The sequence below is a fragment of the Ricinus communis genome, chromosome 3, assembly GCF_019578655.1.
Source record: "Ricinus communis isolate WT05 ecotype wild-type chromosome 3, ASM1957865v1, whole genome shotgun sequence".
NCBI classification, from domain to species: domain Eukaryota; kingdom Viridiplantae; phylum Streptophyta; class Magnoliopsida; order Malpighiales; family Euphorbiaceae; genus Ricinus; species Ricinus communis.
In genome coordinates, this window is record NC_063258.1 from 27,101,810 (window position 1) to 27,117,397 (window position 15,588).

Sequence of the window (15,588 nt, forward strand, 5' to 3'; positions counted from 1 at the left end):
ACAAGAATAACCCATAGAAATATGGCTAGAAGGCTTCTGCTCCTCATCATCATCGTCGTTGGAAATGTACCTTGAATTAGACTATGATAATGAAACAGTGATAAATACTTTTACAAATTTTACAACCATTCTGCATCCATCACTAATCAAATATGGTTGCGACAAAAAAATTTCCAAATCTTACTATCAATATTTTGGATACTTGATGCTGTTTATATTGTCATCAATTGGGTCAAATATCTGGTAAAGGCCCATTAGGCGCAGGTTACCGGCCCACATATCCAAGAAGAAAATGAAAGCAGACAGTGTTCTAGTCCGTATAGACTCAATAGGCCTCTCAATTAAACAATTTGTTAGCTACAGGCAAAATTTTCCTTTAAGAAATGTTGATGGGTTTTACCTTACCTGAATTTGATATGGACGTAATCTTCACTGCTGCAACCAATTTCTGCTTCAAGATGACCTTCTGAACAAATTAAATAACTATTTAATAATAAGGCTTTGGATTCTCTGTTGTGTCCTTCTGTTTATGCAATCATTTTGTATTCCATTTTGAGGTTGCATCCTTAATGGAAAAATTGTTTGTTATAATGTCCAAATTGATTCTTTAGGAAAAAAGAAGTTGTACCCTATTCTTTTTTCAATAAATAAATTTCTAAAACCTTGTCTATCCTCTTTCTAGCTCTTAGAATAATGTATATCAAAATAGATTAACAAGGGACCAAGAAACACAAGAGCAAATCCATTAGAAATTGATTACAGAAACCAGTTGCGAAACCAAAGGCACAAATTTATATGGACAGAGAGAATTATATGATAATTAATTCCTGACAAAAGAAAGAAAAAAAAGAATATGAACATCCAAAAAAAGTGACAACCTGAAAATATTGTCAAATTAAAGTTTATGAGTGGAGCCTGAGTGGCCTTGAGTTAACACTGCGCGGAGTTGAAGGTGGACCGAAGAATTCAGCATACATATCCATGAAGAACTTATCTACAATTTCTAAATAAGCAGGACATGTAAGTCTAGAATAATAATGGAGAACTTCTTCAATGTCCAATACATGATCCACATTGCTCATATCCATCATCTCTAGCTCCTTCAGCTTCTGTGCCACCAAGAAACTCCTTTCTTCATCTCTTTTACTTTCCTGGAATCTGTTAAAACCCTTCACTTTGCCATTCTTATAGCTGTAGTCTTCTCTTCTTTGTATCTGATGATCAGCGTTCGCCTTGGACAATTTCATGAAACTTCCATTTATTGAATCTTTTTCTTGTTTAGCTTCAGGTGATGGCGGTCTCATCAATTTCTTGTTTCTCCTCTTCATTGCTTTTCCTTTGATACTATTATCTGTATCCCACCTGTCGCTGAAGTCATTATAGAACTTATCCAAGTCTTTGTTGTTGTTGAAGCTTGTCTGAACAATATTCATGTCGGTGCCAAGTGGAGTAGTACTGTGATTAGGATAGTGATTATTGTAAGGAGATGTTTTTGGTATCCTCTGGTAAGGATCGGTAGAAAAGAAAGACTTGAAATTTTGTAGGGTTCTTTGAAAGAACTTTTTGGTGTTGGAGATGGAGTTTCTAAGCAGCATACTGGCTGTGTGGTTATAATAATTAAAATCAATGGTTCTTGGTGGGAGTAAGTGAAGGAAGCAAGTAATCAAGATAAATATATTATGTGTGATATTTTTCTTTTGGCTTCTTTAGGGGGTGATGATCTCAGTAAAGATTTCTTTATAAAGATAAGAAAGCTATAGAGGAGCCATGAAAGTTTCTTGAACTTACTAAAGAGAAAAGAAAAAGAAAAGAGATCAGGAGAGTGGAAAAATTCCCTGGCCAGCTCTTTTCTTGGATTTCCACTTTTGTCTTACTACAATATCTTTTCTCCTGTGTTGATGTTTTCTTGTTTGCAGTTGAATTGAGTACAGTCCCCACCCTTCGATCTCTCTGTCTTTATGATCTTCTTCAAAAGAAGGAAGATATATCTATGGAAAATAAGAAATAGAGAAACTGAGTGATGGGTTAATTGTAATAAGAAATAAGAGAGAGTTTCGTCCCTTTTACTTTAGATGGTGGAGTTGGTGTGTAGGCTCTTTAGGGGAAAGAAAGGAGCGGGTATATCATATAGTTGTTAAACTGGACCTTTCTTTCTTTCTCTTTCTCTTTCTCTCTAGCGGCTTGTTGGTATGTGATTATTACATTGCCTAGCAGCCTGTGGGGCTGAATCCGTCGCTTAGGGTTCTTGTATACGTATATATAAACAAGTACGTACCCTTTATCAATAATACCATGATTAGCAATGCCAATATAATAACGGTTGTGATACGATTCAGGAATTCGAATTTTAATAACTGAGGTACAAATTATCACATTCACTTCTCTATTAAAACTAAAAAGTAAAAAGTTTCTTACTTGTGGCTAAATTATTTGATAAGTACAAGTGAAAGAGGGATTGCATCTTAGGAAGTCAATCATTTGGGGTTTATGTAGCAAAGCAAAACAAGGGTTTTGTGTTCCTAATTGAGGGAATTATAAAATTATTGACCATTGCACAAAAAGACAAGTTCCCGTGAATCACGGATGGCTGGACTTGCACTATTATCTATAAATCTGATTTAAGTCAAAACCCAACATTAATTCAACATACCCAACAAATTTCTCTAAAATCATTCTTAGTAGGAAAAATGATACCTTGCAGTGCCTTCAAACACCGACGTAGGGCAGAACTAGAATCTCAAGTTTGTTGGGGTTAAATTGTAAAATTAAATGAGTCACATCTATAGGGCAATATATATATCATATAGTTTCTCAACAATTAGTTTAAGGGTAAGATTTTTAATTTTGGAAAACTTTCCGTTCCTTCCTACACCAATGGGATGTTCCCGTTTAATACATAATTGTTTGTTATTTATATCTTGACCCCTTAAAACTTACAATATCCTACTTTCACAAAGACTATTATTTCTGTTGCGGGCCGCTGCATTTATCTTTTCTCCTTGTTAATAGTTTTGCACATGCATGCCATCAACTTCTAGTGTTTTTTTGGATTGTCATCGTCTTCTCTCTCTCTCTCTCTCTATATATATATATATATATATTAATCAATATCATTCTGTTGCTTTTCTTTTGTTGTGGATCCTTGTCTTTATATATTTTAAGCAAAAGCATACCTGTGTTTGTTTGCTACAAATACATTGATCTTGTGGGTATTTACAAGGGAATCATAGATATGGGTCTAGTCTAATATGGGTTTGGTGACTCCTATTAGTCCAATTATTAGTTAAGGTTGAAGTCATGCTTGAAGTTGTACTATTTTTAAAATTACATAATTAGCCTGGTTCAACTACAACTGCAACCATTAAAATTAGTAATACATAATGGAAAAATCAAACGTTAGGTTTCTGATCTAGAATGGCTTTTAAGATACTTGCTTTTGTACAAATAAAAAGGTGAAAAATTATGTTAAACATGATATTGATGGTGCATTATTCAAGTTCTTTCTTTAAAATAGTTTTAAAAAAGAAAAATAAAAGACTGAAAAAAAAAAAAAAACTACCACTTATCATTTGCTTTTCAACTGATTTATATGATATGTTAAAGAATATGAACGGTAGAATTATCTATATAATTGGGATAGTGGAAGCCTCACTTTTCTTTCACGATATAAAGAGGATGAAGGACCTCTTCCTAGCTCCATTCTGACAATGTTGAGGAAAAAAGCACTTATCAAAGTTGAAATAATGGGCCTGGTTGATCTGGAAGAAATCATATGCAAGAGTTCATGTCACTTTGACATGATTTCATTTCTTTTGAAATACTTGCTTTCTTTCTAAGTTGAAAGAATTAGATTGTTGTAATTATTATAAAGTTACCAAACATGAGGTTTTGACCAAATAGAATTCAAATGCATGTTTAGACTTAAGTCTATTGAAGGTTGATGTTGTTTTAACTCTCAATATGGCCCGTAACTCCCCAAAGATAGTTAGACTCAATGAAGATTCATTAAACAGAGAAGAAAAAAAACAATGACAAATAAAAAAGAAGAGAAATGCAAGTCATGAATCATAGATTACTTGATTACACAGAAACCTAATAAAGTTCTTAATTATTACTACTGGAAGGAGACCATCAATTAATTAAATATGGTTGACAGTAGGTCTTCGCCATCGCATAAACCATAATTTAACTTTTAAGATTACAGAGTCTCATCAAGAGAAAAAAATAATAATTATCATTGAATTGCATGAGAATTTAATTAGCATATTGGTATTACTCTACAGTGACTCCTATATAATAAACTGAAACCTCATACCTTATATTGGTTCTCTGACTCCCGAGGTTAGTTCGACGACGCCAATCCAGCTAGTAAAGCCTTTTGTCTCTCCATTTTTTGTTGGATTAATTTCTGGGAAGAGTGAAACTAGGAAGAAGAGTTTGAGCTCCTTAGTAGCCCAAACTAAGTATTTCAGGAAAATATTTTAGATTATATATATGTTCTAAAGCATTTTCACTATATAAATTAATAGTTAATAACTTTTATTAATAATTTGAGAGAATGCATTCTTTTTGTTTTCTGAGTAGTTAGTTTCAATTGGAGTGCGAATTCGTGACTTACAGTGTAATACCCATAATTTTTATATATTTAATAATAAGTTTTTATTTAAGTTAATTTTAGCTTTATTTTTATTTGGTTTAATTTGAAATGATTTAATGTAAATTTTAATATTAGTCAATTAAATGAATTATTTTCCATATCCAATTAGTTTGAAATTTTAAGAATTAATTAAGTAAATTATTTGAGAAATGATTATATTTTGGTGATTCAGATTTTCTCCAAATACATATTTATATAAGTACAATTATATATTGGAAAATTATGGTAGAAATTGTAAAGGATGTTTATAAAAGAATTTTGGGAAAATTGGTATTATAATTGATTAGTAGTATTAAATTTTAAGTTAAAAATTGATTATTTAATTTAATTGTGTGTTGGATTTAATTGTAGGATTATTTTGGAATAAGGATTAAAAGTATAATTTTATTATTATGAGGGTTTAATAGAAATTTGTGAGTTTGGTATTTTCGTAAATAAATATGTCGGTCAGGGGTATTTTTGTAATTATATATTTTTTCATAATTCTAATTTGGCCCAAATTAATTATTTAGGGGCTTAATTGAAAGGCGAAAGAAAAGTTTAGGGGTTAAATTGAAATTCTGCAAGATGAGATTGTAAGTAATTAAGAAATTTCATGGACCAAATTGTGATAAGAAAACGTTCAGGGGTCAAATGTAGATATTGAAAGGAATGGGATCGAGGAGAGAGAAAGAAGATCGGGAGAGAGAGAGAGAGAGAGAGAGAGGGTGATGGCCGAAGAAGAAGAAGAGGAAGGAGGCTGACGTCGTCGTCGGTGGCGGCAGTCTGTGGTGGCCGTCGGTGGCGGCGAGCGGCGGAGAACCACAGCGGTGGGAATCGCGTAGGCGGCCGAGGCCGAGTCGGTGTCGATCGGCTCCTCTCGGTGAGGCTCTCTTCGGCGTGATGGCGGCGCTGGGGTGGCCGGAGTTGCAAGATCCCAAGAAATGAAATTTAGAGTGGCGGTAAAGGCGTTTTTATTTTGAGCTCCGTGAGCTATGAAAGATCAGAGGACATATCCCGACTCTCCTCAGCTCAAGCTTCGAAATGGCACCGGTTTCGTGGCGATCGGACTTCGTTTGCAAATCGATGGCCGAGATCGTCCGTAAATCTCTCCGGATGATCGGGTGTCAGATCGGAAAATCGGAATCGAGGATCGCCATCGGTAGCGTCGTTTCAGTCCGATGGTGGAGGCGAGTCAACCAAGCGATCAAGCGTCTCGGTAATTTTTCTTTGGCCCATAATTTTAGAATTCTTAGTTTAATTGTGTGTCTAATGGTTTATATTGAGTATCTGATGATATTTGTGAGTTAAAAATAATTGTCTGTCAATTTGCCTGCCTCGTATTTGTGCTGTGTGGCGGAGTCGGGAAATAGTGAAGTTTGGGGACCCGACTCCCGTTGTTTGAATTGTTGGATTTTTGAAGTGTTTTTCTGGCAGGTCCTGGACCCGTTTTTATGGGGGGTATTGTCCGTGTTGTAGGACCCGCGATTCTTAGACAGTCAGTCCTAGGAGTCTAGACCTAGGATTAATGATCGATTGTTTCAGCGTTTTAATAAATTATTTTCCGTGACTAGATTGTCCGTTTGTTCGGCTCGCTCCAACCGAGGCACCGGAGCAGAGCTAGGAGGTCGCCCAATCTTGTGAGTTAAAGTCATTTAATCATTGCACTATTGCTAAGTATGATTTTAATATGCTATTTTAGAATTTGTGCTTAATATGATTATTAGTATCGTAAAATAAATAATTTTACTTGATTATTAATTATTGAAAATAATATAAATATTATTATTAATAACGTTATAATAATACATATATTATTATTTTTTCGACACGAATTGCACGTTGCCTTATCCTAAATTTTTAATCTTTATTTCGATATGTGTTAAATGATTTCATTAGACAATGATATTTATTAAATGTGATGATTGCGTTTTGGGAAATGTGTCTTTCGTAGAACATGTCACCTGGTGGGTTACATCAGGACCGTGTGCACACCGGTAATGATCATGGACATTAAATTATTATGGATTTGTTTGCCCTGATCGAGCTTTGCTCTCTGGGCTGAGTTCAGTTGATTGCCGGAGTTAAGGTCCCTGATCGAGCAACGCTCTCTGGGCGTCGGCTTATTTGGAATTCAAGTGTTCAGGCTGGAGGTAAGGATCCTGATCGAGCTTGCTCTCTGGGCGCCAGACCTGTTGGATTAAGAGAACCGAAAGGCTACTAGAATTTAGGGTTAGGGTTCTACTGAGTCACTCGTCCCATAAAAGTAAAAATATATTTTATTTATTTATTTATTTATTATGGTATAATTAAAATATGATTTGTATATACGTGCATGGTTTGATATACTAATTCAAATAATCAATATTTTCTGTGAAAACTGCAATAGTCTCTAGATTATTTGATTTTAACTCACTCTCGAGACTGACAGTCTCAATTTACTATTTTTTTTTAGATGCGTGACTGTTAGTCTTCCCGCGACTCTTATTCAGTAACCCGACTCCATCATCATCGGGTGATGTATTTGATTTGGTATGTAAATTGGTAAATCTTAGATTCTCCGCAGTAATAATAATAGATGTATCAGTTGTAAATTTTATGTAGTTTCGGGTCTCGCCTAATTGTTCCGGCAGACCGATTCAATTGTGTAACATTTAATGTTAAGATAATTTGTGGCTTTAATAACATTAATTGAAATGAGATTTGTTTAAGTCAGTGAGTGTCAGGCTTACTACGGGTTTCGGTGGCCTTACGCCTATCCATTCCCTAGTGTCGGTCACGGGCCCATAGATGGGGTCGTGACATACAGTTTCTTCAGATAATTTCAATTCTAATTGTGTTACAACTTATTGGTATAACTTATTGGTATTAGCCGCTCTATGTTAATTTATAATAATTAGCTAGTTTACAAGATAAAGGAAGAAAAAAATGTTAATTTTTATCCTTTTACTTATTTTAGGGTGAATTAAGTTAAGCTAATTACCGGTGTGCCTGCTGTAGAGTTGAGAGCTAAGAGTAGTATTAGTATATACGTATAGGCATCAGGTTAAAATATATGTTACCGTTAAAGTTTGAACTATTATAGTGATTTGGAAGTAGAAAAGGAAGGATATATATATATAAAGAAAGTTGGGGGCTGAAGCGGGCAGTGATGGAGGAGAAGGAAAAAAGAAAAGTGATGGAATGAGTTATGATGATGATGATGATGATGATGAAGATGACGAGGGAGCGGTTAAGATGTAGAAGAAAATGATAGGACCAATGGAAACTGACCACGCGTTTTAGGGGTTTGGAAGTTGTCTCTATCTCCAAGTTACCACTGTTTTAGACCCAACAAAACCAGCCTGATTACGCCTCCTCTTCTCTTCTTCATTAATTGTTCTTAGGTCATCGCTATTAAAACTCATCCTTTCTCTATATCTATCTGACAACTCCCTCATATGCAAGAACATTTTGGTACCATGCGATGATCTATTTCTTTTGATGTTTATATAATCATGATATCACTGCCATTCATTTTCTTTTTAATTTCTTAATATATATACATAGCTCCATTATGAAGAATTCAAACCTTTTATTTTATTGGTAATACTAAGAAGAAATGCACCTTTTAACCCGAACATCAAAGTTGAAATAATAGCTGTTGCTTGGAACATATCACTTAGACATGATTTCATCTCTTTTAATTTCATACTAATAATAGCAGTGAAAGGAATATATCAGTTTGCACAATTAGAACAGCTATCAAGCAAGACAGCTCTAATAAGGAACTTATTGGATATATTCTCAGAACTGCATTACAACAGTTAGAAAGGAGTAATCAGAATAAGGATATCTTCCATTTCAAGGTGGATCATTTTTGCCAGAAAAGAACCATTTCAGTGCAGAGGTGCCTCCAAACATTTTTCCCATGCTGCAAATGATAATCTGGTTGCTCCATTCACTGTTCAAGCTGCGGCTTATATCAGCAAATCCATGGAAGGACATCATTGACTAATTTTCAAAATAATCTTCTTTTTTGTTTTGTTTTATAGATGCTTTGTTCAAGATAATCTACTTACACTTAGTGAACATAAATATACATATATAAATTGACAAAAATAAAAAGGTCTATACAATCTATTTCTAAAACTTGGCTTTTTTGACCTATTAAAGTCATTAAATTATTAAACTAGCACTGTATTGACTCCTCCTAATCTCTATTTCAAATTTATAATTTTTTATTAATTTGTCCAATTTTAATTTTTATAAAATGCCACTATTGAAATAAATTTATATTTTATTTCTTTACCAAAATTTAAAATCAATGTCAAAAAGTTAAAAGGTTTAAAGAAATAATATTTCTTGACTTTATCATTATTATTATTATTTTGAATAAGAGTTTGGATAGAAGTTGGCATAAATAAAGCATAAGTTTTGGAGGCCCAAAGCCCAATGTTAATTCCTTAAAAAGAAAATTAAAGAAAAATGAATGTCAAGGTTGGGTCATAATATCGAAAGCCCAAAAGAAGTGGAGAGTTGGTAAGTACGTTTAAGGCTGCACGTGACTGTGCAGGCACGTTAGGGCTCAAGGACCCAAAACATGCGACCATTAATGAGAATAGCCGAACTCAACCCGGTACACAGGCGACCAACCAACAGCACATAAATATAATCACTTCACTGCCATAATTATACACATTCTTTTCTTTTTCCCTTTCTTTTTTTAATTTTAAATTATTATTAATAGAATCTGCCTTGTCAATTTCTCATCCATACCAATTTGTCATCGACTCAAAAGGGGCCGTCTTCCTAGATTATTACACTACAGAAACAAGAGAAGTCAATCAATAAACCATCTCTTTCTCTAACGAAACATAGCCATCAACCCCAGTAAAAGCTATGGCTACATACATGCACAGTGCCCAACAATCGTTACAAGTTTTGGGATCACATTCTCTCTGCACTCTCATTTTATCATATTCCATTATGTCTCTCTCTCTCTTCAACAATTTGATTTCTTCAAGCAACAACTCGTTTTGCTTGAAATTGACACATGATTGTTTATAGCAAACTATATTAGATATGACACATCAGTTTCACAGTCCCCTTTTTTCTGTAATGGAAACCCTATGTAGACCTTCCCCACATCTTTTCATGCCTGTGTATATGTGAAAATTATTTTCCAATCACAATACAATGCCATATATATGCCAAACTTAACTTGTATTTTTTTGGGTTTTTTCTTTATGGGTTTTTTGTTTTGTTGGTTGTGTTTATTATAGCTAGGGTCCAAAAAATAATTCTATCTTAAGTTTTGAATAATAAAATTCATTTAAAATGATTGGATTAGAATGCATGGAAGAACACTGCATTAACAAATTAAAACTCTGTCTAATGCTAGGGTGGTAGGGGGAGTGTTTTCTCTTTAATTTGTCTCCATGCAATGGGAACAAGATGAACTTGGAATTGTTAATTTGATTTCGTTAATGACACAACAAAAATAGACGTACCTAACACGCATATAAAGTGGCATGTTTTGTCTCTTTTATGTGTTTAGCAAATAAGAAGATTATTTTCTCGTTTTATTTACCAACAAACATGTCCCAAATTTTTAAATATATTTGAATGTTTGTCTGTGTACTGCTGACCCTGTACGTGCCAATCATATGGTTATGCTGTTCAAATTTCAAATGGGTAATATTATTTTTCTTCTATATATTCTTTAATAATCGTCAATGTCTCGAGATCTTAATTATATATTTCTTTTCATGTTTTTTGTATTAAATTGTTTTCTTTGTGTGATACATATTAATGGAATTGATGAAAAATTCTATTTAATTACATAACTTGATAATATTGTATTAGGAAAAGTAAAGAGGTATATATAAGCTACAATTAAACAACACATGGTCAAAATATGATACACAAGTATCTCCTCCTGTATGTTCAAACTTTTATAATTAAACCTTTCTAATTTCAATTCTTTTGTTACGATGTGAATATAGCTATAAATAAATCAAATTGCTCGTAGATCTTTTATTAAATAATTCTTTTTAATAAAAAAGTAAATCTCAAAAAATAAAAATCTAGTAATTAAATTTGTAAATTCGTAAGCTAGATTATAAATTAAAGTATTAATAGTTTGATATCAAATATATAATATACATATTTCTAGTTATAATAAATGTAAAAGCACCTATATAAAGTTTATTTTAAACTAATACATTAATTTTATTAATTATGCTTTAAATATAAATTATGGGTATTTTATTTCCATAATCTATTGACATGTAATTTTAATTTTTAATTTATGTTTGTTATATTTAGATGTGATTAAGGTCGAGAAACGTAAATTGATATAGCAATACTCGGCTTGAACTAGACTCGGTAATAAAGAAGCTTAGATCCAAGCTAGGAAAGAGTTTGGCTCAACATAGTTTCTTTATAAATGAAGGAGCGTATAGTTAATTCATATGCATCAAATGAAAAGAGAATAATCGACATATCAAATTATTATCATCTAATTGCTGTTTTCCTCTATTAAATTATATATATATAGGAACTGAAGTGTACGTCGTTTTGTAGACATAATATCCTGAGGATGAATCCAATTATCTGAAAATACAAGTGATAGGGTGGATGCAAAGCACTAAATAGATGAATCTGGTATTGATATTGTTAGCTAGTTTTGAGCAGGACATTACTATGCCAACATAAGCCAATTCAATGATTAAAAGCTGTAGGTGCATCATTAAGATTCTTTACCCGAATCAACTCATGTATCATTAATTATATCTTAATAAATACATTCATTTTATGTAACCAATGTATTAAAATATGGCTACCATTTCAATTAAAGAAAGTTAGAATTTTGAAATGACCTTTTTATTTTTGTTCTATCCTTTGGTTGCATGCATTATGGGAAAAGCAATCAAAGTCTCCATCCCAACCTTTCAAAATCTTGGAACCAACTTTTCTGCATTTTGCTTTCAGAATCAGAAAAGCTTCCATTGTGATCTTTCAAAGTTTCAAGCTAAAAAGGCTTAAGATTACTTTGTCATTTTTATTTACATCAATCTTCTTTTTTTTCTTTTTTGTTATTTCCTTTTGGGTCTGCTTTCTTGTTTTTTGATAGGACTCGACAATCTTCCTTTTTTCTTTCTTTTATTTTTCTTTTGAAAGAACAGCACATATATTACTACTGCCACAACTTTAATGTGTCAAAATCAAAACAAGTATTATTCATCATCTACTCTTCTTCTTCTTTTGGGCATCCATCTTGTCAAACACAGTTCTTCTAGTAACAAAAAACTAAAAGATGACAAATAAGCAATACCGTATTGTGCATATACATAAAAAACAAGAATATCAACAGTTATAATGGAAAATAGAAACTACAGAAAGAGACACAATCTAATAATCAATCATAGAAAAGGAAAGACAGCCCCTTTAATTTTATGGGTATATAGATCAACTGATTTGGATTTGGATAAAGAAAATAGAAAAGCAAACTAAAAGTAAATATGTTGAAAAGATTGAAAGAAACATAACATCCATTAACATAATCCTAGTTAGAACACTAAAACTACAACACAATAGAAAACAAAGTACTTTGTTTTTGTTTTTGTTTCTTAATCATTGACTAAGACCAGTTAGAAAACAAGGCCTCCCAAATCTCTGTAAACACCTCAAGGATAATCCTATGGTGATGACTAGAGTTCAACGACAAGAAACACTGCAAAAGCTGCTCAAGCTCCTTTGCTGAAAATATCTGTTTTTCGACTATCATCTCCACCATTGATGTTCGAAAATCATTATATGGATCATTAGAACTCTTCACTACAGCAAAGCTATCCTTCACTTTTCCATGCAATGGCAGAACAGAACTACCCTTAGTAGAGGCAGCAGCAGCAGCAGTTCTTCTCCGGCGAGAATAAGTGTGCTTCTTGCGGCGAGAACGGTAGTGGCGATGAGATCCTGATGAGTCTGAAGAGAGACTTCTTGAAGAGAAAAGTGTATCTGATTCTTCTTCTTCACTGCTAAACCAGTAACAACCTTCAAAATAAGCACTGTCTTGAGAAGAAGAGCTAAATAAACTCACGTCCCTTCTACTATTATTATTAAGCTTGACATGGGAACTATTGTTTTTCTTTTTCTTCTTCTTGTTCTTGTTTCTTTCTTTGTAGAATGGGTTCGTCAAAGGAGAAGCAGGCGATGCAGGAGGGCAAGTATGTCTGTTACCATTAGTATTAGCCGATACAAAAGGAGGATATCGACGGGATATTTTTTGTCTGGGAAAGATAGAATCTGTAATGGCTTTTGTTGTTGTTTCAGGGCAGTTTGATCTGCAAATGGAACGGAAGGGTACTCGAGATTTATGATAAGGAGCTGGCAAAGGCTCCATCAAATGGAAGCAGTCATTGTTACGGTGACTGTTTTGAGGGACACAGAGAGGTTTTTCGACAACGTCCGATAAATTTCCGGTCCGACAAGAGGTAAAGGAGCCACGAAATATGCGAGAGATTCGCATCTTGAGTCGGTGTTCCATAAAAGAAAGAAAGGAAAGAAAGAACAGAGAGCGTTCGTGTATGAAAGAGATTTGCTTTTTGAAGAGGGAGGGTGGCGGTATTTAGGGACGAATATAAATACAGATATGATAGTGTAATTCCTTCTCAATTTAAATTTTATTATTTTTTTATTAAAGTATTTTTTTTAAATGTCAGTTAATAAGTTGGTTTATGATGATACTTTTTGCTGTCTTTCGTCCTCTTCTTTGTCAGGATTTAAAAAATATGGAATTAGTAGAGATATACTATACGTAGTTCAATGATTAATTAATAATGACACTTATAAATTTATATATTCTACTTTATTTTGAATTCTAAGAACTCCTTTATTATTAAAAGATAATAATAATAAAAAAGCTACCCTGGGAAACCAAAAGAAAAGAGAAAAACTCCTTGAGCTCCTTGTCAAAAGAAATGGTTGAATTTTGTAAAAAATTAAATAAATAAACGGTTAAGTTCCATGGACAGATAAAAGAAAAAAAACTAGAAAAAAAGGAGCAGTTGAATCAAAGTGGCTGATTTGGGAAACTTTTATTGTCTATGTATGGTTATCCAGTAAATGCTAAGCAGCCCATTTCTGATGTTTATATATAGGTATACATACCTAAGTAGGGGGACCAAAATACCAATAATAAATCACTTTTTAAAGTTTTAGTGGAGCTTTTGAATTTCAAATTGCACCAGAACTGTATCGTTTTAACTTGAGATTATTAAATCTTTGTTGGATTAATAATGGGTATCTTCTATATTTTCAGAATTTGAATTTGTAATGTGTTTTTCAAACCATTTTTTTGAAAATTATACATTGACATGTCCTTTGAAAATAGGGTTCATCACTGATTGAATTTGAATTTCAGTTACTTTTAGATTAATTTTATTTACCATTAGGATTTGTATATCTTTTCTTATAATAAAAAGAACATATATAATCTTTTGCAATACAAAAAAAGATGCTGTATCCTATCAATTGGGGTACATTCTTGTAATATAAATCATAACAAAAGTCAAAGAAGAAAAGCATGCATAGGAAATCAACAGTTACTTCTTGTCACTGAGCCAAGTCTAATAGTTTATTCTATTAATGGCTACTTTCTTTGTAATTTTATTTTTTGAATGATCTTTAATTAGTGCAAAGACTTAAGGAATTTTTCATTCCAAGTATGTTAATTTTGGCAGAGCACCCACCAACCCCAGGATATGCCTGAGAATGACAAAGACATATGTGCATGAAGCATGGAAATGGAAGGGTTGTTGGGCAACACCTACATTTGTTGTGTAGTTACGTACCTCTACATATATATATATATATATAATAGCAGTATATGTATATGTATTTCACTTCACCTGCTATTTTCAGACAACTTCGTCATTCTGCCTTCATCAACTATTTTACAGTTGACCCTTCTTTATTTTACCTACAAATATACTTTCAGAATCTCCTTTTTCATTTATTCATTAATAATCTTAATTTTATTTCCTTCACATTTTGAAGGCTCAGTTTTAAGATAAAAAAGCTTTGACTCATTGAGAAGGGATGGGAAATATACGATAATAATAAACCAAGAAAAAAGAAGAAGACAGAGACGCATAAATTTGAGAGGGAGTGAGTTTTGAAATGTGAGATTCAGATTTCAGAGTGGAGGACAAAGGTAACATTGTCACCTTTTCTCTTTGTTTCTTGCTGGCAAAAAATTAGTCACCTTTTACCATGTTCAAAATCTATATGGATTTTACATAAATTTGTCGATATGCTTTTGTCTAGTATGAACTTTTTCTTTTAACCCTAGATTAAAGAAAAAGACAAATGAAGAAGTCTAGCTCTTTGGCTGCATCAAGAAGTTGAATCTTACGGAGTACTCTTATTCCCTCTATTCCCCAAAAGAAATGAACAAAAATAAAAGTATTAATACAAGGCTATAACCCTTTATTAAAAAAGAAACATCAAGGCCTTATATGGTCTCTCCAGTTCATGTATAGTGTATAGTGGAAGAGCATCTTATGTTTTAAGAAGCTTCCAAGAAGACAAAAACACATGAAAGAATGCAACTCTTAGCCTTCAAATGCACCACCAATAGCTAACAGACAGTTTTGGGTAAGTTGGATTCAGCTTTTCAAAGTATTAGATTTGGCTCAGTGACAAGAAGAAACTATTGCCCTTTGACATAGATTTCCTATGCATACTTTTTTTTTTTTTTTTTTTTTTATGTTTTATATTGAAAAGAAAAAAAAGCTCTAAAAATTTCAAACCCTATTTCTGCATCTTCCAATTAGATTTTAGAGTCTTGACATGTGGATTATGACTTTCTGGTAATTTGGTTTTGTTATTTTCTTTTCATGTGCGTTTGTCCTATATATTGGCTGCATATATTAGCTTCCACAATCTTTATGGACTAATGTCGATGT

General features: G+C 32.8%; 2 protein-coding genes across 2 annotated transcripts; both read right to left on the minus strand.

Moving 5' to 3' along the window:
* Positions 1 to 685: 685 nt before the first annotated feature.
* LOC8268850 lies at positions 686 to 2,210 on the minus strand. Its single transcript, XM_002514259.4, has one exon. It carries the CDS (start codon positions 1,593 to 1,595, stop codon positions 903 to 905), a length of 693 nt encoding a protein of 230 aa, XP_002514305.1. The 5' UTR covers positions 1,596 to 2,210; the 3' UTR covers positions 686 to 902.
* A 9,920-nt stretch (positions 2,211 to 12,130) lies between these two features.
* Positions 12,131 to 13,748, minus strand: LOC8268370 (transcription repressor OFP8). The gene has a single exon (XM_002514258.3). It carries the CDS (start codon positions 13,164 to 13,166, stop codon positions 12,261 to 12,263), a length of 906 nt encoding a protein of 301 aa, XP_002514304.2. The 5' UTR covers positions 13,167 to 13,748; the 3' UTR covers positions 12,131 to 12,260.
* Between the last annotated feature and the right edge of the window lie 1,840 nt (positions 13,749 to 15,588).

Coding starts and splice junctions, on each gene's coding strand:
- LOC8268850 (XM_002514259.4), bottom strand. CDS start 1,595: ATGCTGCTTAGAAACTCCATCTCCAACACCAAAAAGTTCTTTCAAAGA.
- LOC8268370 (XM_002514258.3), bottom strand. CDS start 13,166: ATGGAACACCGACTCAAGATGCGAATCTCTCGCATATTTCGTGGCTCC.